The sequence below is a fragment of the Pseudophryne corroboree genome, chromosome 4, assembly GCF_028390025.1.
Source record: "Pseudophryne corroboree isolate aPseCor3 chromosome 4, aPseCor3.hap2, whole genome shotgun sequence".
NCBI classification, from domain to species: Eukaryota; Metazoa; Chordata; class Amphibia; order Anura; family Myobatrachidae; genus Pseudophryne; species Pseudophryne corroboree.
In genome coordinates this window covers 756,356,809-756,379,276 of record NC_086447.1, presented here as the reverse complement: position 1 = coordinate 756,379,276, position 22,468 = coordinate 756,356,809, and the positions used below count along the sequence as shown (strand labels likewise).

Below are 22,468 nucleotides of genomic sequence, written 5' to 3'. Positions count from 1 at the left end.
AAGCAGAATGAAAATGCATATATTCACAATTAGAAAACTGCTGTGTGCCCTTGACTGCAGCAAATATAGAAGGTTCACAAGTGTCAGTGGATTACTGAACTCCAATTAACATACTAGTGATGCGGCCAGTTCACAAAATAAATATATATATATTATATATATATATATATATATATATATCACCCAAAAGTATTAACATATTTGCAAGTAGTTAGTGGACATTTAAACTTTCTACAGCAAGACAATGGCACTTCATATTTGATATCTTAGAAATTATTAGGGTTTAGCTAAGAAAATGGGGAATAAAAGTTGCAAAATGCTTACAAATAATTTGGCTCACAATATATACAGGTCTTTAAAATAGAACATCGCCCAGGGCATAGGTAAAAATACATTTAAAATTATAATCAGCACAAAGCTTTGCCAGATATTTTTGTTAGGTTGTATTGAAGTGAATGGGAATTAATGCCATCTGATATTATGTAACTCAGAGTTGGAGAAACACTTAAGTGGATATAAACATTTTAAATATCATCAGAAAGCAGTAGGGAACTGTACCTAGCTTTACTATTAGATATTTTAATATAGAACAAAAATTTGAAATAGTTCTTAACGACTATTCCTAGGTCAGTAACATACACTACATCTATATATATTATATATTCAAATGTAAAGGCACAGAACCTACAAATCAAGAAGCCTCTATGCCCAACAACATTACTCTGAAAGAAACAGCTGGGTGGTTTCCGTGCAGTGTAGTATGGAAAGATCCATGCTAGACCCTTTTTTAAATATTTTGCAACGTAAGTACACAATGCTAATTTTGTAGTATACCATCCCAACAGTTTATAAATAAAAGTCTTGATAATGGTTTAATTAGTTTTAGTTAGTTTTAAGCTGGGAGTGTTAATCAATAAATTTACTTTGTAGGCAGCTGTGCATTAAAGCAAAGTCGTACAACCAAATTGAAATGGAGAAATGTTATGGGCCCCTCAGCGGTTAAGAAACCCTAACCCTATGTGAGAGATGCATAACCTACGGGTCCCCAAGTCACTTTCTGGAGCTCCCAGATTGCTGGGGAGGCAACATATCCTCTATTGAGTACCCCTCTCCTCTGTGCTCCCAGAACAATTGCCTTCAGACACTTGGGATTCAAGCAAAGAACCACAGAGCCATGAGAAAAAGAAAGAACTGGACAGGAAGTAATATCCCAACAGACAAATCAATTAAATCTTGCAAGCTTAAATATAATTTTTTGAAAGGAAAACACCAGCATTGTAGAAATTAAAATGGTCTTTATTAATAGTGTGAAGTTATTTACTTTCCTTTACTAAACAAAAAAATATATATATATATATATATTTTACTCAATATTCATTGGCACACATTCATCTTTTGTAAAAGCAAACCTTTAAGCTTGTTCAATTTCATTTTCACACCTACTTTAAAGGGTATATGGATATAGCAAGTACCAATTTAGAAGTACAGGTTGAGTATCCCATATCCAAAATGCTTGGGACCAGAAGTATTTTGGATATCAGATTTTTCCGTATTTTATAATAATTGCATACCATAATGAGATATCGTGGTGATGGGACCCAAGTCTAAACACAGAATGCATTTATGTATTATATACACCTTATACACAGCCTGAAGGTCATTTTAGCCAATATTTTTAATAACTTTGTGTATTAAACAGTTTGTGTACATTAAGCCATCAGAAAACAAAGTGTTCACTCTCTCTCACTCAAAATTCCGTATTTCAAAATATTTGGATATGGGATACTCAACCTGTATTTGTACCCATGGAAGGTAATACAGGGCCCTACTCAATTAAAATCTGAATTTCTCCCATTGTTTGCCATCCCCTCCCAAAATGTGTTTTAGATATAGCACTGGCATGTCTGGAAGGGTTAACATGTTACTTACTATATTAAAGTAAAAAAGAAAAAAAAGTAAAAAAAAAGTTGCGTAACTTTAGAGTTTATGTTCTGGGGGCGCTCATCCTACAAAGTTCCAGCACCTTTCTATTTTGGAATAATTGTAAAAATTCTTATAACCAATACCAGAAACAAGGAGTGAAGTAAAATTTCACAAATAATTTGTGCAGAGTGTGAAAGCAATCATGAATTTATCAACTTGTAACTTAGGCAAGCACCAGCACCTCTCTGGGTGCAGGTACACAAAACCACCAACTGCCTAATAGCATCAATTTAAAAACAAAACAAAAAAACTAAATAAAATAATCAGAAATGGGTTTCAGTCGCTCATATTGCCATTTGGTTAAAGATTGATTAGGTTTATTGATATCAATACTGGACCTTTTTATCCCCCCACACCACCCTTCCCCAACAGTGCTGGCGATGACATTTCTGGACAGTCATGGATATAGCCATCAAGTTATAAGAGACAACCTTGGACAGTCTTATAATAATTTTAAAATTATCCCATCAACGCAAACTCTTTAATGCTTTGGCTATGCAGACACCTTTATTACAGTTACAAATTACTTGCCTTTAAAAAAAAAAAAAAGGAAAGTCACAACATCATAAGTTTTCAGATCTCTTTATAAAATAATTCCAGAAGGAAACAAAGTATAAGAGACATTAACACCTGTCAAAATAAAAAGTTTCATCATATAAAACAAAAAAAACTCAAGACGATCATAAAATACAAAAAAGATCTCTTCCTGCCGAAACAGATATGTCTGATCTTCATCACTTCTGCCTTCGCCTGACTGAGCATAGAAGAGGATGGGGACCAAATGTTAATTATTTCCTGCTGTGCAGACACTTCATAATAGTACGTGGCACAAGTAGTCACTAACAAATGCCATTTTATTCTTTAAAAAGGCATCAAATAAGTAACTAAATATAATGTTACTATAATATGATACAAATATCAAATACATTCTACTTGCACAAAATAAAAAACACATTTTACACACTAATGAATGCAGATGACAGGGACAATATCTTACTTAGTTTTTGATTTATTTTTAAAAAGTAATGCTCTGTATTAAAACAGGTCTACCGGCATAAATTTACTTTAAAAAACAAACAGGGAGTTGCAGCCCCCATCCCCCTAAAACTTAATTCCAGTTGTATCTTCCAGAGTTAGGTGGCTTTTGATAATTTCTTCCTTGGTTGTAGGCCTGTAAAACACAAAATTAAGAGTTTGTTTACTGGATTAGAATGTACAATAGCAAATCGCTTCATTCAGTCTAACAGAATCCCAACAATACTTTACAACAAAGGCAAAAGGGCAAAACGAAACAGAAGTTAAAGTACACTCAGGCCATAAATAAACATGGTATAAAGAAAGGGAGATTTGTCCGACATGCCCATATCTTCGTTATCACAAAAAATAAAGCTGCGGGTGGGTGGCGAAAGAAAAAACAAAAACAAAATTAAAAAAATTGTACACTGGTGGTAAGATTGTTTTGCCTATAGAACAATTATAGCTTGGCCAATCCCTTTCCTTCTCAACAATAAAAATTCAGCTACACAATCTATTACTTCAAAAACCCAATACTAAACAATGAAAGGAAATATTTTCTGCAGATCTAGAATATTTCCAGATGGCCCACAGTATAAATAAAATACAAAGGAAATTTAGGATTTCTGAGGAATGTGTATATTTATCATCTCTCTGAATTGCTCTGTTTTATACATAGATCTATATTTACCGATCTATTCCTATCTCCACTGGGTTGTTGATAGTAGTTACTTGGTCCTCTGTGTCCAACTTGCTGATTCATATATGGCTGGATTGGGTTTTGCATCTGTCCATAATTTCTGCACAAAACATAGCCTCATCATTCCTCTGCACATTTCATTTTAACAACTTTGCACGAAAGAAAAATCAGCATTTTTCCAGTAATACAATTCTAAAAAAAGTACACATCTGAAAAACGCGAACGGAATAAAAATGTAATAAAAACAAAAAAAGTGAAACATTAACTTTAGAAGGCAACACACCCCATACACAAGGTTTCCAAGTCAAAGTACATTATCCAAAGGGTAAACATAAGCAAAACAGGAGACTGCTTTATTTTCTGCAAGTCCAGGCCCTCTAAGGCTCACCATTCTTTGAGTTAATTGCAGATTGCAAATGAATTCTTACAGCAAAGAAGTCTGAACCTAGGGTAGGGGCCTTGTCAGTTTTTTTCCCCATCCATTATTCTGTGTAATGTCACAAGGTCTGATCGAGAAAAGAAACCTTTCCAAGTTCTATTGATGTGGTTTTCAATTGACCGCCGTGACCTAGCAACATCAGCACTAATTGGCAGAGACTGACATTTGGTATACAGTTTATATGGGAACACAAATTCAAACATCTATTATGATTAGATTGGCGCCCCATATTACTAGCAGCCACAAATGTCTTAATTGCCTCGATGTAGCGAACCAATTCAAAGACCCTTGGCAAAGATGAACTTTGAAGCGTGTACTATGCAGAAAAATTAAGTGTACAGGTGTAGGTCCACGTACAGCATGAGACAACAGCTACATATCAGTGCTGCAACAAAGCTTTATCTATCCAATCTTGGATAACGAGAGTCAAGATGCCAATCTACCTAGAGAATTACCACAGGCACTCTAGCAGTCATAACAATTCTGCACACACACACACACACACACCACAGAATTTTAGCTAGGCTGCATTACTGTATATCCTTCGGGAGAGAACCAAAAAATAAAGCACAAGCTGCGACCACATGAGTTACACTTTTCCGGGTTGCAGATTAAACCGTTCATTAGAACTTTTTCAATGGATACAAGTAGCGAACTTTACAAACTTCTGTGTTTTCTCAGTGAACATATGTGTATCATCCCTTATTATAAAACCATGTCACATTCCTTCCATTGCATGGTACTTATTAGTCTGTGGATTCTATAATCCTTCAAGACCCTTCTGCATTTAATTCAGTTGAGTCTTAAGTAGTTAAAGAAAACCTGTTTTCAGTGGCAACTAATAACTACTGACCTATAGTGACACTGGCCTACAATGGGCTCATCAGGCTTCAAAAAGTAGTACCAAAGCAGTTGATTAGTACCTCAAGAGGTTTGCAGCAAGAATCAATGACAGGTTTGTGCCAACACAGCAGTGACAGCAAAGAGCTTATAAAGGGAACACTATTGGTTACACCTCATTCATTTGCATGGCAGACAAAAATAAAAATATTTTTTAGCCCATCCTAAAATCCAGATTTTGGTCAAGGTTTAAAAAAATAAATAAAATAAAAAATTTTTTAAAGCGTCACCTAGAACATATTAACAAGCCATCAATAGGCTGAAATTGAAAGCATATTTTAAAGTGATGTTTTCTTGTACACTGCTTTATAACAAGTTCTCCAAGTTAACAGATCTTATCTTTGTTAAATGCAATGCATAAGTCTTACCTTTGTGGTGGCTGGCTATAAAGAGGTGGGCGATTAGACCAGGAGTTTTGTCCTCTGGGGTCTAAAAAATAAAATAAATAAAATTAAAAAGTCTTGTTAAAAAAAATTAAATTAAAAACAAAAATACATGTTTACCATAATATACAGATATGGCCTCAAATCTGCTGTATGCATGCCAAACAGCCCCTCTTAGCACGCCAGGTCACTTTAGAATCTTCTAGCACCGGGAGCCTTTTTTGCCAAGACACAACGCAATGCGACTAGAACGCACAAGGAGACTGCCGATTATTTTTATATACGACACTTATATATCTGCGACTGAGTGAATTTGTACACAAAGTGCTACTGTAGCAGCCGCATATGTTTTTTCTCCCTGAATACAAGTTCTGTTCTGCTCCGTATACAGTCACACAATACACAAGTGTCATATCAAATTAATCAGCAGTGTCACCTCATGTGTCCTTGTCACATTGTGTTGCGTCTAAGATGTTTTTTGGCAAAAAAAAAAAAAAAAAAGGAGGATGCCCGACTTTAGCAGAGTTGCATGGGACCTGGCGGCTCACTCATGCCAGACATCTAGCGCTGCATGGCGTACTGAAGCCAGATATACGAGGATGCATCTAAGTGCACATTCAAAACAAGCACAAGGTGCTTTGGGAGCTTCACATGATGTTTAATGCTATAGCATTCTGCATAGGCATTGCTTATTTCGGCTTATTAAGCAATATTAAGAGTTTATGGTGTAATACCTGTAAATGTGAGCAGCCTCCTATTGCTCAAAGACAGGACTAGAGCTAACTAAATCTGCTTAATAGTCTCATAATAAAACAGCTATCACAAGATTTACTGCATCCCACTATAGAACTCTTTGCTTTCCAAGAGCTTTAAACAGAATGTTCCAAGCTGCTGGTCCACCTTTACAGCAAACTGTAGTCTCAGCAACTTAATTGTGAGTAATGGGAAAAAGTACAAGGAACCCCCTACCCCCAATACACAACTTTATTTCTCACCAATTATACCTCTTTAAATCACAATGCAAGCAAGTTATAGGATCAACTGGTATATTGCTTTAAAAAATATGCATGAAAGCAATACATGGGACAGACCACACATGTAACATCCTGCATGTCAAATTAGTTGCACTAGCTGAATTTGTGAAATGCAGCAAATAGGAATATCCATTTCCGATACAGTCCCTCTTCCAGTGGAAAGTACGTGCGTGTGCTGAAGGACCACCCACTCTTTCCTTTGTGTCCGACAATGCAACATTGATAACAAAACCAGGCAATTAGATGGATGCTACTCTTCTAAACAGGACTGGCCAGTGCATGCATGAAAGGACGCTAATCAATAGATACTCATTCAGTACACAACACTTCAAGTTCTGTAGTTTGCAAATCTTTGGATTTCTACAAGATCATCCCTGTTTAAACAGTGACCTAATTACAATGGCACAGCTAAGCATCTTCCCCATAATCAATAGTCATATTAGTTTATCATAAAGTGTACAAACCAACAATGTAGTAAATCATATTTACAAAAAAAAATCAAGACATCAATCCAGTAGTAAAGGTTTTTGGTCACTTGTGTGCAGCATAGTGTTAAAACAATTTCTAATTGTTAGGCAGTCAATTTAAAATAAAATGTAAAAAAACTAAAATCACCGATTCATTTAGGATAATAATAAAAAAAAGTTAAGATGAAAAGCCAAGTTTACCGAGCATGAACTTTCGCAATCGATAATTCCGAGGGTTTGACTCCAAAAATGTAAATAAAAGGTTTTAAAAATAGGATTTTAATACCTACCGGTAAATCCTTTTCTCTTAGTCCGTAGAGGATGCTGGGGTAACCATAAGAACCATGGGGTATAGACGGGATCCGCAGGAGACATGGGCACTTTAAGACTTTGAATGGGTGTGAACTGGCTCCTCCCTCTATACCCCTCCTCCAGACTCCAGTTATAGGAACTGTGCCCAGGGAGACGGACATTTAGAGGAAAGGAATTATTGTTAAACTAAGGTGAGATACATACCAGCTCACACCTCAAACACGCCGTACAACATAGCATTCAACAGAACTCCAGCCAACGGCCTGAACAATGTCAGCAACAGGCTGACTATAATGTAACACAAACTGTGTATAACCAGAACTAAATAACTGCAGATATAGTACGCACTGGGACGGGCGCCCAGCATCCTCTACGGACTAAGAGAAAAGGGATTTACCGGTAGGTATTAAAATCATATTTCCTCATACGTCCTAGAGGATGCTGGGGTAACCATAAGAACCATGGGGTTATACCAAAGCTCTAGAACGGGCGAGAGAGTGCGGATTACTCTGCAGCACCGACTGACCAAACATGAGGTCCTCCTCGGCCAGGGTATCGAACTTGTAAAACTTTGCAAAAGTGTTCGAACCCGACCAAGTAGCTGCTCGTCATAGTTGTAAGGCCGAGACCCCCCGGGCAGCCGCCCAGGACACACCCACCTTCCTGGTAGAATGGACCTTCGCCGATTTCGGTAGAATGAGCCTGCTGAATCGTAGAACAGATCCAGCGTGCAATAGTCTGCTTGGAAGCAGGAGTCCCAATCTTGTTGGGATCATACAGGACAAACAGAGCCTCCGTTTTCCTAATCCGTGCAGTCCTGGCGACAAATTTTTAAAGCTCTGACCACCTCGAGAGACTTTGACTCCACTAAGGAGTCAGTAGCCACTGGCACCACAATAGGTTGGTTCATGTGGAACAACGAAACCACCTTCGGCAGAAATTGCTGACGAGTCCTCAACTCTGCTCTATCTTCATGGAAGATCAAATAAGGGCTCTTGTGAGACAAAGCCGCTAACTCCGATACCCGCCTTGCGGATGCCAAGGCCAACAGCATGACCACTTTCCAAGTGACTAATTTCAATTCCACCTTTTGTAAAGGCTCAAACCAATGTGATTGAAGGAACTGCAACACCACATTAAGATCCCATGGTGCCACTGGGGGCACAAATGGAGGTTGGATGTGCAACACACCTTTCACGAAAGTCTGAACCTCTGGAAGGGAGGCCAATTATTTTTTAAAGAAAACCGATAAGGCCGAAATCTGTACTTTAATTGAGCCCAACTTCAAGCACGCATCCACACTTGCCTGTAGAAAATGGAGAAAACGTCCCAACTGAAATTCTTCCGTAGGAGCCTCCTTGGATTCACATCAAGACACATATTTTCTCCAAATACGGTGTAATGTTTGGACGTTACTCCCTTCCTAGCCTGCAGAAGTGTGGGAATGACTTCACTGGGAATACCCTTTCGGGTTAGGATCTGGCATTCAACCGCCAAGCCGTCAAATGTAGCCGCGGTAAGTCTTGATACACGCACGGCCCTTGTTGTAACAGATCCTCTCGTAGAGGAAGAGGCCAGAGATCTTCTATGAGAAATTTCTGAAGATCCGGATACCAAGCCCTCCTTGGCCAGTCTGGAACAATGAGGATCGCCCGAACCTTTGTTGTTCTTAAGATCTTTAGCACTTTTGGAATGAGCGGAAGCGGAGGGAATACATACACCGACTGAAACACCCATGGTGCCACTAGGCAGTCCACTAAATTGCTTGAGGATCCCTCGACCTGGAGCAATATCTCTGAAGCTTCTTGTTGAGATGAGATGCCATCATGTCTACTTGAGGAATCCCCAAAGACCTGTTACTTCTGTGAAGACCTCTTGATGAAGACCCCACTCTCCTGGATGGAGATCGCGTCTGCTGAGGAAGTCTGCTTCCCAGTTGTCCACTCCCGGAATGAAGACCGCTGACAGAGCGCTTGTATGTCTTTCCGCCCAGCGGAGAACCTTCGTGGCCTCTGCCATTGCCGCTCTGCTTTTTGTTCCGCCTTGTCGGTTTATGTACGCTACTGCTGTTATATTGTCCGACTGGATCAGTACGGCAGATTGCGAAGCAGATGTTCCGCTTGAAGAAGGCCGTTGTAAATGGCTCTTAACTCCAGAACGTTTATGTGTAGACAAGTTTCCAGACTTGACCATCTTCCCTGGAAGTTTTCCCCCCTGTTTGACTGCCCCCCAGCCCCGGAGACTCGCATCCGTGGTTACTAGGATCCAGTCCTGGATCCCAAACCTGCGCCCCTCTAGGAGGTGAGAGCTGTGCAGCCACCACAGGAGTGAAATTCTTGTCTTGGAAGACAGAATTATTTTCCAGTGCATGTGCAGGTGGGATCTGGACCACATGTCCAACAGGTCCCAATGAAACACCCTGGCATGGAACCTGCCAAACTGAATGGCCTCGTAGGCCGCCACCATCTTCCCCAGTAAACGAGTGCATTGATGGACTGACACTCTTGCTGGTTTCAGAATTTGTCTGACCAGGTTCTGAATTTCCAGAGCCTTTTCCACTGGAAGAAACACTCTGTAATTCTGTGTCCAGAATCATTCCCAAAAACGATAGTCGCGTTGTCGGAATAAACTGTGATTTTGGCAAGTTTAGGAGCCAACCGTGTTGTTGCAGAATTGCCATGGCGAGTGTAATGTTCTGCACCAGTTGGTCCCTGGATCTCGCCTTTATCAGGAGATCGTCCAAGTATTGCAAAGGAGAACCATCATCTCCGACATCACTTTGGTGAAAATCCTTGGAGCCGTGGACAGACCAAACGGCAACGTCTGAAATTAGTAATGACAATCCTGAATTGCAAACCTCAGGTAAGCCTGATGCGGAGGATAAATGGGAACATGTAAGTAGGCATCTTTTATGTCCACCGACACCATAAAATCCCCTTCCTCCAGACTGGAGATCACTGCTCGGAGAGACTCCATCTTGAATTTGAATCTTTTTAGGTAGAAATTGAGGGATTTTAGGTTCAGGATTGGTCTGACCGAGCCGTCCGGCTTCGGGACCACGAACAGGCTCGAATAAAAGCCTTCTCCCCGTTGTGATGGGGAAACCTTGATAATGACCTGATTTTGACACCACTTTTGTATTGCGCCGCATACTACCTCCCTGTCTGGAAGAGAAGCTGGTAAGGCCGATGTGAAAAATCAGCGAGAGGGGACGTCTTGAAACTCCAGCGTCATGCGGTGGATTTGGCAGAAGCCGGAGAGGACTTCTGCTCCTGGGAACCTGCCGAGGCCGGTGATCTTTTACCCCTTCCTCTAGTAGCAAGGAAGGAAGAACCTCGGACCTTCCTGTATTTATTGGGCCGAAAGGACTGCATCTGATAGTGGTGTGTTTTCTTTTGTTGTGAAGGAACGTAAGGCAAAAATTATGACTTACCCGCGGCGGCTGTAGATACTAAATCAGCGAGATATTCACCAAACAAGACACCACCTTTATATGGCAGAGATTCCATATTTTTCCTGGAGTCAGCATCAGCATTCCATTGATGGATCCACAATGCTCGCCTAGCTGAGACTGCCATGGCATTGGCTTTCGATCCCAAAAGGCCAATATCTCTTGCCGTTTCCTTTAGGCTGCCGCTGTGTCCCTGATATGACCCAGTGTCAAAAGGACGCTATCCCTATCTAGGGTATCTATCTCAGATGACAAGTTATCTGCCCACTTTTCGATAGCACTACTCACCCACGCAGTATTTTCCTGCTTGCGATCCGCAGGGTCCTTAAGGGCTGCCGTATCAGGAGACAGGAGAGCCACCTTTTTAGACAAGCGGGATAGGGCCTTGTCCACAATGGGGGGTGACTCCCACTTTTCCCTATCCCCAGAGGGAAACTGATACGCCACCTGAATCCTCTTGGGAATCTGAAACTTTGTCAGGGCTTTCCCAAACCTTTTCAAAAAGAGAGTGTTCAGCTCATGAGAGGGAGGAAACGTTACCACAGGTTTCTTTTCTTTATACATACAAACCCTTGTATCAGGAACAGCAGGGTCCTCAGAAATATGTAATACGTCTTTTAACGCCACAATCATGTACTGAATACTCTTTGCTAATTTAGGATCCAATCTGGAATCACTCAAGTCGACACTGGAGTCAGTGTCTGTGTCTACCAACTGGGCAAACGGACGTTTTTGTGACCCCGAAGGGGTTGGTACCTGTAATACATCCTCCACAGATTTCTTCCATGCCTGGTTCTGAGAATCAGACTTATCTAATCTCTTATTAATACGAGCCACATTAGCATTCAAGGCAGTCAACACATTTACCCAATCAGGAGTCGGCGGTGTCGACAGGGTCACTCCTACAGCTGTTTGTGTCCCTAACACAGCCTCCTCCTGGGAAAAGCACTCAGCCTCAGACATGCAGACACACGTGTCCCAAACACCCACCGACACACCGGGCATATAGGGGACAGACCCACAGCAAAGCCTGTCAGAGACACACAGAGGGAGTTTTGCCAGCTCACAACCCAGCGCCTAATCACCGGTTCTGGAACACTAAAGAATGCCCAAGACCTGCAGCGCTTTTACAACAAATATATATTGCACCAATATTCCTGTGCCGCCGCCCCCGCCCCCCCTCCCTGATACTTAGTCAGAAGTGTGAGGAAGGACCAGTGTCTCTGCAGCTGAGCTCTGTGAGGACGAAGCTCAGCCCCCTTAATGGCACGCTTCAGTCCCGCTTTTTTCAAATATATATTTATACTGGCGGGGGTTAGGACAGTGCCTAGGCACTAATGTCCCCTTTTGTCAGTCCATTTTAGAGGTTTATCTGCTGCCCAGGGTGCACCCCCCCTCCCCCCCCCCGGGCACCCTGTAGTGCTGCTGTGTGTGGGAGCATGGCGCGCAGCGTGCGATCGCTGTGCGGTACCTCAGAAAGCCGTCACTGCAGTCTTCTGATCTTCCTCTACTCACCTGTCTTCTGACTTCTGGCTCTGTAAGGGGGGTGACGGCCGGCTCTGGGAGCGAGCATCTAGGCGTACCTAGCGATCAAACCCTCAGGAGCTAATTGTGTCCTGTAGCCAGAAGCAGAGCCTTTGAACTCACGGTAAGTAGGTCTAACTTCTCTCCCCAACAGTCTCCCTGAAAATAAAAAACCTAACAAAAGTCTTTTCCCAAGAAACTGTAGAGCTCCTCAGTGTGCATCCAGTCTGCCTGGGCACAATTCTAAAACTGGAGTCTGGAGGAGGTGGCATAGAGGGAGGAGCCAGTTCACACCCAAAGTCTTAAAGTGCCCATGTCTCCTGCAGATCCCGTCTGTACCCCATGGTTCTTATGGTTACCCCAGCATCCTCTAGGACGTATGAGAAATAAAAAGCTGGTTTTGTAGCTTATTGCCCGTTTAATTTCATGGTTAAAACGCAGCCACTTGCTAGGTTTATTATGCTCCTGCATAATAAACCTAGCCCAGAATCTCAAATTGTAGGTTACGCATAATTCCAGAATAAAAAAGGATTTGAAGAAAATAAAAAATAAAAAGCCAAGCAGATATATTTAGAAGTTACACAATGCCAAAAATGCTGGGCGAAATGGTGAATACAATAATAGTCATTTAGACATGTCTTGCCAACCATGGGCCTAATTCAGATCTGATCGTAGCATCAAATTTGTTAGCTAACGGGCAAAGCCATGTGCACCGCAGGTGTGGCAGATATAACATGTGCAGAGAGAGTTAGATTTGAGTGAGTAATTTTTCTGTGCAGGGTAAATAATGGCTGCTTTATTTTTACACTGCAATTTAGATTTCAGATTGAACACACCACACCCAAATTTAACTCTGCACGTTATAGCTTTCAGGTTGAAATATATGAATTTACATTTTATTTATTTATTTTATTTTTTTTAAAAGGACAAATGCTTTTAATGGTAAAAAATGGGATGTTTTGCAATTAAAAAAAGTGCCCTTTTAACCTGTGTGCTTAAATGCTGGGAAACAGCAACTTTTACCAGCTGCTGCCTAATAAACCTCGCACACTGAGGATACATCCTTTTGACAACATACAAAAAGCCTGCATGATAAATTAAAGTTTTCAGATTTTGATTCATCACTCTTAAGTCCACTGGCAGCCCTTTGTGGCCCAGACAAGTCTCTTTATCGCTGCTGCATAACAGCCCCATTACTTGTTCACCGCAAAAAAAAATTTTTTAAATATATTTAAATCTTTCAGCCTCTAGCCGTTTACCATTGTGTACCATGTCATATCACTTACTGGACTTGAATAGCTTACATTTCAACTTTAAAAAAAAAAAATTGAGAAAAAAAAACCATGGCATTCTAAACCTTGTCAGATCATGTACTAATGTCAAAGCAGCCACAAAGCCACACTTTGGACCAAAAAAATCCCCATCTCAATTGTCCTGTAAGAACAGTGGTTCTCAACTCCAGTCCTCACGTACCGACACAACGGGATATGGTACTATTGGTCGACACCTACAAAATGTTGACAAACATAAGCTCGACATAAGTTTCAAGTTTTCTTAATTTTAAAAAATTTTCATACTTTACGATACACGAGGACTACGATTGGGAATAGTAACATTGCCGAGGGGACACTGCACTAATTGGGGTTCCCGGTCACTTTCAGAAGAAAATGAAAAAAAAAAAAAAAAATTCATGTCGACCTTATTCCATGTCAACCCGCTGACCATACTGCCTGTCGGTCAATAGAGGTCGACCCAACAAACCATTCCCCACACAACACAGAGTGGCCCGGACAGCGGATGGGCAGGCGGGGTGTTTATGTGCATTTGAGGGGGATGTGCAGAGACAAGCGGGAAATCTGAGTCCGAAGCATGTTGTGGTGGGACTAAGCCGAGGGCAGGCCAGGGCTGAATTAACAAGGGGAAGGGGGGTAGGGCGCACATGGAAGAGCTAATGTATGGTGATTGTCAGCGTGTGTGTGTGTGTGTGTGTGTGTGTGTGTGTGTGTGTGTGTGTGTGTGCGTGTGTGTGCGTGTGTGTGCGTGTGTGTGCGTGTGTGCGTGTGTGCGTGTGTGCGTGTGTGTGTGCGTGTGTGCGTGTGTGCGAACACAAACACAGTTGCTGCAGAGGTATTAGGGAGAGGGAATGACAGTCTGGCTACTGTAGCAATACAGAAAGGAGGGGGAGGATCCTAGTTTCGGCCCTGCACAACATGTCATGTTTTTTAGGATCTCTCTCTTGAAACAGGCGGGATAATTACCAGACCTGATAAATTGATGAACTCACCTGTGCATGATTGTAGAAATCCATAAAACCTGACCTTTTGGGGGGTACTTAAGTACTGGAGTTGTGAACCACTGTTCACATGTAAATATAGCTGTTTCTATACTTTTAATGACCATGTTTTGAACCCATTGCAATCTCCGTAAAATAGTATCTCAAGTGGAAAATATAAAAAAAAAAACCCCACAAACACTAGAGGGAGACGGGTACACAGTAGGTGCAGCATGCCCCTGGCATGATAGAGCATCAGTAACTAAAAATATCTTTGTATTAATAAAACTATTCATATTAAACAACACACAGCCCAGGGGGTGTTGGGAATAATCCTAGTGACACCAGTAATGCCTTTTGCTGGTTACTGGAATGTTGGAGGGGAGTGGACCATATGCGTTATCCTCCTGCTTTTTCTACTACCAGCCCTGGCCTAGTGCTAGCTATTCTTACAGATCTCTCTCCTCCCCCCCCCCCCCCCCCCCTTTGTTTTCTCAAAAATCTACATAAAGCAGGCTGTATGGATCCTAGGAGATACAATACTACTAAACTGCGGTGTTCTGTTGCAGCAGAATTAGTGTTTAGTGTATAGTACCATCCATCCCAGTCTGTTTCTAGAGAGTGAAAATGACTTTTAGTAAATTTGTAGTTCACGCCTACCTCTAAAGTAAACAAGATTCCCAAACAAGTTCTGTAAGTTAGGTATTTCTGTGCTTAACCATCTTGTTTATTTAACCCTCTTTCCTGTTCTTGCCAAGAGGGACCTCAGGGGCTCAAACAGGCAAAAAAATAAGAATTTACTTACCGATTATTCTATTTCTCGGAGTCCGTAGTGGATGCTGGGGTTCCTGAAAGGACCATGGGGAATAGCGGCTCCGCAGGAGACAGGGCACAAAAGTAAAGCTTTCCGATCAGGTGGTGTGCACTGGCTCCTCCCCCTATGACCCTCCTCCAAGCCAGTTAGGTACTGTGCCCGGACGAGCGTACACAATAAGGGAGGAATTTTGAATCCCGGGTAAGACTCATACCAGCCACACCAATCACACCGTACAACTTGTGATCTAAACCCAGTTAACAGTATGATAACAGCGGAGCCTCTGAAAAGATGGCTCACAACAATAATAACCCGATTTTTGTAACTATGTACAAGTATTGCAGATAATCCGCACTTGGGATGGGCGCCCAGCATCCACTACGGACTCCGAGAAATAGAATTATCGGTAAGTAAATTCTTATTTTCTCTATCGTCCTAGTGGATGCTGGGGTTCCTGAAAGGACCATGGGGATTATACCAAAGCTCCCAAACGGGCGGGAGAGTGCGGATGACTCTGCAGCACCGAATGAGAGAACTCCAGGTCCTCCTTAGCCAGGGTATCAAATTTGTAGGATTTTACAAACGTGTTTGCCCCTGACTAAATAACCGCTCGGCAAAGTTGTAAAGCCGAGACCCCTCGGGCAGCCGCCCAAGATGAGCCCACCTTCCTTGTGGAATGGGCATTTACATATTTTGGCTGTGGCAGGCCTGCCACAGAATGTGCAAGCTGAATTGTATTACACATCCAACTAGCAATAGTCTGCTTAAAAGCAAGAGCACCCAGTTTGTTGGGTGCATACAGGATAACAGCAAGTCAGTTTTCCTGACTCCAGCCGTCCTGGAACCTATATTTTCAGGGCCCTGACAACATCTAGCAACTTGGAGTCCTCCAAGTCCCTAGTAGGTGCAAGGCACCACAATAAGCTGGTTCAGGTGAAACACTGACACCACCTTAGGGAGAGAACTGGGGACGAGTCCGCAGCTCTGCCCTGTCCGAATGGACAACAAATATGGGCTTTTTTGAGAAAAAAACCACCAATTTGACACTCGCCTGGTCCAGGCCAGGGCCAAGAACATGGTCACTTTTCATGTGAGATGCTTCAAATCCACAGATTTGACTGGTTTTAAACCAATGTGATTTGAAGAATCCCAGAACTACGTTGAGATCTCACAGTGCCACTGGAGGCACAAAAGAGGGTTGTATATGCAATACTCCCTTGACAAAGTTCTGGACTTCAGGAACTGAAGCCAATTCTTTCTGGAAGAAAATTGACAGGGCCGAAATTTGAACCTTAATGGACCCCAATTTGAGGCCCATAGACACTCCTGTTTGCAGGAAATGCAGGAATCGACCGAGTTGAAATTTCTTTGTGGGGCCTTCCTGGCCTCACACCACGCAACATATTTTCGCCACATGTGGTGATAATGTTGTGCGGTCACCTCCTTTCTGGCTTTGACCAGGGTAGGAATGACCTCTTCCGGAATGCCTTTTTCCCTTGGGATCCGGCGTTCCACCGCCATGCCAACAAACGCAGCTGCGGTAAGTCTTGGAACAGACATGGTACTTGCTGAAGCAAGTCCCTTCTTAGCGGCAGAGGCCATAAGACCTCTGTAAACATCTCTTGAAGTTCCGGGTACCAAGTCCTTCTTGGCCAATCCGGAACCATGAGTATAGTTCTTACTCCTCTACGTCTTATAATTCTCAGCACCTTAGGTATGAGAAGCAGAGGAGGGAACACATACACCGACTGGTACACCCACGGTGTTACCAGAACGTCCACAGCTATTGCCTGAGGGTCTCTTGACCTGGCGCAATACCTGTCCCGTTTTTTGTTCAGACGGGACGCCATCATGTCCACCTTTGGTATTTCCCAACGGTTTACAATCATGTGGAAAAAACTTCCCGATGAAGTTTCCACTCTCCCGGGTGGAGGTCGTGCCTGCTGAGGAAGTCTGCTTCCCAGTTTCCATTCCCGGGATGAAACACTGCTGACAGTGCTATCACATGATTTTCCGCCCAGCGAAAAGTCCTTGCAGTTTTTGCCATTGCCCTCCTGCTTCTTGTGTCGCCCTGTCTGTTTACGTGGGCGACTGCCGTGATGTTTTTCCCACTGGATCAATACCGGCTGACCTTGAAGCAGAGGTCTTGCTAAGCTTAGAGCATTATAAATTTACCCTTAGCTCCAGTATATTTATGTGGAGAAAAGTCTCCAGACTTGATCACACTCCCTGGAAATTTTTTCCTTGTGTGACTGCTCCCCAGCCTCTCGGGCTGGGCTCCGTGGTCACCAGCATCCAATCCTGAATGCCGAATCTGCGGCCCTCTAGAAGATGAGCACTCTATAACCACCACAGGAGAGACACCCTTGTCCTTGGATATAGGGTTATCCGCTGATGCATCTGAAGATGCGATCCGGACCATTTGTCCAGCATATCCCACTGAAAAGTTCTTGCGTGAAATCTGCCGAATGGAATTGCTTCGTAGGAAGCCACCATTTTCTACCAGGACCCTTGTGCAATGATGCACTGTTTTTAGGAGGTTCCTGACTAGCTCGGATAACTCCCTGGCTTTCTCTTTCGGGAGAAACACCTTTTTCTGGACTGTGTCCAGAATCATCCCTAGGCACAGCAGACGTGTCGTCGGGATCAGCTGCGATTTTGGAATATTTAGAATCCACCCGTGCTGTTGTAGCAGTATCCGAGATAGTGCTACTCCTACCTCCAACTGTTCCCTGGACTATGCCCTTATCAGGAGATCGTCCAAGTAAGGGATAATTCAGACGCCTTTTCTTCGAAGAAGAATCATCATTTCGGCCATTACCTTAGTAAAGACCCGGGGTGCCGTGGACAATCCAAACGGCAGCGTCTGAAACTGATAGTGACAGTTCTGCACCACGAACCTGAGGTACCCTTAGTGAGAAGGGCAAATTTGGGACATAGAGGTAAGCATCCCTGATGTCCCGGGACACTATATAGTCCCCTTCTTCCTGTTCGTTATCACTGCTCTGAGTGACTCCATCTTGATTTGAACCTTTGTAAGTGTTCAAAAATTTTTTAGATTTAGAATAAGTCTCACCTAGCCTTCTGGCTTCAGTACCACAATATAGTGTGGAATAATACCCCTTTTCTTGTAGTAGGAGGGGTAATTTAATTATCACCTGCTGGGAATACAGCTTGTGAATTTTTTCCCATACTGCCTCCTTGTCGGAGGGAGACCTTGGTAAAGCAGACTTCAGGAGCCTGCGAAGGGGAAACGTCTCTACATTCCAATCTGTACCCCTGGGATACTACTTGTAGGATCCAGGGGTCCTGTACGGTCTCAGCGCCATGCTGAGAACTTGTCAGAAGCGGTGGAACGCTTCTGTTCCTGGGAATGGGCTGCCTGCTGCAGTCTTCTTCCCTTTCCTCTATCCCTGGGCAGATATGATCTTATAGGGACGAAAGGACTGAGGCTGAAAAGACGGTGTCTTTTTCTGCAGAGATGTGACTTAGGGTAAAAACGGTGGATTTTCCAGCAGTTGCCGTGGCCACCAGGTCCGATGGACCGACCCCAAATAACTCCTCTTCCTTTATACGGCAATACACCTTTGTGCCGTTTGGAATCTGCATCACCTGACCACTGTCGTGTCCATAACATCTTCTGGCAGTTATGGACATCGCATTTACTCTTGATGCCAGAGTGCAAATATCCCTCTGTGCATCTCGCATATATAGAAATGCATCCTTTAAATGCTCTATAGTCAATAAAATACTGTCCCTGTCAAGGGTATCAATATTTTTAGTCAGGGAATCCGACCAAGCCACCCCAGCTCTGCACATCCAGGCTGAGGCGATCGCTGGTCGCAGTATAACACCAGTATGTGTGTATATACTTTTTATGATATTTTCCAGCCTCCTGTCAGCTGGTCCTTGAGGACGGCCCTATCTATAGACGGTACCGCCACTTGTTTTGATAAGCGTGTGAGCGCCTTATCCACCCTAAGGGGTGTTTCCCAACGCGCCCTAACTTCTGGCGGGAAAGGGTATACCGCCCATAATTTTCTATCGGGGGGAACCCACGCATCATCACACACTTTATTTAATTTATCTGATTCAGGAAAAACTATGGTAGTTTTTTCACATCCCACATAATACCCTCTTTTGTGGTACTTGTAGTATCAGAAATATGTAACACCTCCTTCATTGCCTTTAACGTGTGGCCCTAATAAGGAATACGTTTGTTTATTCACCGTCGACACTGGATTCAGTGTCCCTGTCTGTGTCTGTGTCGACCGACTAAAGTAAACGGGCGTTTTAAAACCCCTGACGGTGTTTTTGAGACGTCTGGACCGGTACTAATTGTTTGTCGGCCGTCTCATGTCGTCAACCGACCTTGCAGCGTGTTGACATTATCACGTAACTCCCTAAATAAGCCATCCATTCCGGTGTCGACTCCCTAGAGAGTGACATCACCATTACAGGCAATTGCTCCGCCTCCTCACCAACATCGTCCTCCTACATGTCGACACACACGTACCGACACACAGCACACACACAGGGAATGCTCCGATAGAGGACAGGACCCACTAGCCCTTTGGAGAGACAGAGGGAGAGTTTGCCAGCACACACCAAAAACGCTATAATTATATAGGGACAACCTTATATAAGTGTTTTCCCTTATAGCATCTTTTTTATATATTTCTAACGCCAAATTAGTGCCCCCCCTCTCTGTTTTAACCCTGTTTCTGTAGTGCAGTGCAGGGGAGAGCCTGGGAGCCTTCCCTCCAGCCTTTCTGTGAGGGAAAATGGCGCTGTGTGCTGAGGAGATAGGCCCCGCCCCTTTTTCGGCGGCCTCGTCTCCCGCTCTTAACGGATTCTGGCAGGGGTTAAATATCTCCATATAGCCTCCGGAGGCTATATGTGAGGTATTTTTAGCCAAAATAGGTTTTCATTTGCCTCCCAGGGCGCCCCCCTCCCAGCGCCCTGCACCCTCAGTGACTGCCGTGTGAAGTGTGCTGAGAGGAAAATGGCGCACAGCTGCAGTGCTGTGCGCTACCTTTAGAAGACTGAGGAGTCTTCTGCCGCCGATTCTGGACCTCTTCTTATTTCAGCATCTGCAAGGGGGCCGGCGGCAAGGCTCCGGTGACCATCCAGGCTGTACCTGTGATCGTCCCTCTGGAGCTGATGTCCAGTAGCCAAGAAGCCAATCCATCCTGCACGCAGGTGAGTTCACTTCTTCTCCCCTAAGTCCCTCGTTGCAGTGATCCTGTTGCCAGCAGGACTCACTGTAAAATAAAAAACCTAAGCTAAACTTTTCTAAGCAGCTCTTTAGGAGAGCCACCTAGATTGCACCCTTCTCGGCCGGGCACAAAAATCTAACTGGCTTGGAGGAGGGTCATAGGGGGAGGAGCCAGTGCACACCACCTGATCGGAAAGCTTTACTTTTGTGCCCTGTCTCCTGCGGAGCCGCTATTCCCCATGGTCCTTTCAGGAACCCCAGCATCCACTAGGACGATAGAGAAAGGAGGGCAATTATCGAAAAAGCCCCTTCTTAAAGTTGTGGGACCTTGGATGGGGCTCAACATTGTTAACCTGTGCTACTTTGAGGTTATTAAGCCATATGGAGAACACTATAGAAAATTTCACAAGCCTGGAATAGGGGGGTGGTACCATTAAAAGTGCATCAATGGGGTTCATCTAATTTTACGTAAAAAAGAAAAAAAAATCCTAGTTAATAGTAGACCTTTCAGAAGGAGTAACAAACAGGTGCTTGCAATAGTTCCATAAAGCAGCATGGCTAGAACATCTACTTACAGGACAAGGTACTCTGGGGCAGATTTATTAAGCCTCGTGAAGTGATAAAATGGAAGGCGATAAAGTGTTAGCCAATCATATCCTAACATGTTACAGGCTAGGTTTGAAAAATGAGCTGACTGGCTGGTGCTTTATCACCGTCCACTTTATCACTTCACCAGGCTTAATAAATCTGCCCCTCTGTAATTACATGGATACGGAGGAGGTGTGTGATCTGTATAACAGCATTTGCCTGCAGCTTTGTGCTTAGATCAGAACTGTGACCAACAGCCTACCTCATATAGCAGCTACAGTATTTGTGCTTTGTAAAGTCCATAAATACAAAGCTTTAGAACCAGACTTAAGTTAAAGGTAAAACATACATATATTTGAGTATCCTCTCAAGACTTACAATGCAAATGAAATCCAATAAGCCATACAACACAATATTGTGGGGTTACTTAGAAGCTTATGTAAGGTCTGGTATAGGCTACATAATGTTCCGCAAGTTTAGAAACTATGCAATTACGAATATAACTACTTATTCACACTGATCCTACAGATGTATTTCATGGTGTGACTGATCTCGCCTCATGAAAGTATTTGATGAAACTAAACAGCACTTCAAAAATAAAAATGCAGCTATCAGCTGTAGCAGGGGGGGGGGGGGGGGTTGTAAAACTGATTCTAAAGCATAGATGACAAACTATAGGCTCCAAAACAGCTACTTATGAGAGTATTTACCCAATCAGCTCAGCAATCAAAGACGAGACCTCATGTTTACTGATTGCACTAATCAAAACTGCTCTCAAACTCAGCTAACTGACAAGTTTACAGACTGCAATGAAAGTCAGAAATCAGGTACTCTGGTTTGCATAAACTAAATCTTCCATTCACTGAGTGCGCTGGCAGACTATACTTGACTCTGGCAAGTTATCAGCATATAGCTATTATTCATCAGCTGGAAATTGGTACATCAATGTCAAATCAAGGAAAATCAGAATAGAAACACCCACAGTAGACACTTGAAAGAGGTAGCTGTTTAATTGACCGCACTGCCCTTCTCCATAGTAATGTCACTTAGTGCGTGTACTAGAAATGCTCCTGTAAGTATACAGTATCCATTTTATATGCCTTTTCCTTCAAGACAGAGTTATTCTACAATCTGTCATTCATAAGTACCATTGGAGCAACGCAATCGCCATTAAAATTTCCTTTCCTACATTGGAATATAAGCAAACATGTTCGCTGAAAACGGAGCCTTCATAAGCCATTAACCAGTGACACATTAGGGCTGGCAAATTCCACCAATTGACAGTAGTGGAGACTATTGTGTATCTGCATCCAGTAACCAATGAAAGACAGTTCTGCGAAACACAATCGCATTTATTAAAACTGGTTTA

At 43.0% G+C, this 22,468-nt stretch overlaps 1 protein-coding gene across 1 annotated transcript in view; it reads right to left on the bottom strand.

Moving 5' to 3' along the window:
- Positions 1 to 2,549: 2,549 nt before the first annotated feature.
- Positions 2,550 to 22,468, bottom strand: part of XRN2 (5'-3' exoribonuclease 2) — a 188,747-nt gene continuing 168,828 nt past the window's right edge. The window contains exons 28-30 of the mRNA XM_063918183.1: positions 5,405 to 5,465; positions 3,689 to 3,797; positions 2,550 to 3,154 (exon numbers count right to left, since the gene is read on the bottom strand). Of these exons, the coding sequence (XP_063774253.1) occupies positions 3,092 to 3,154; positions 3,689 to 3,797; positions 5,405 to 5,465 (233 nt within the window). The 3' untranslated portion in view covers positions 2,550 to 3,091. The remainder of the gene's footprint in view (positions 3,155 to 3,688; positions 3,798 to 5,404; positions 5,466 to 22,468) is intronic.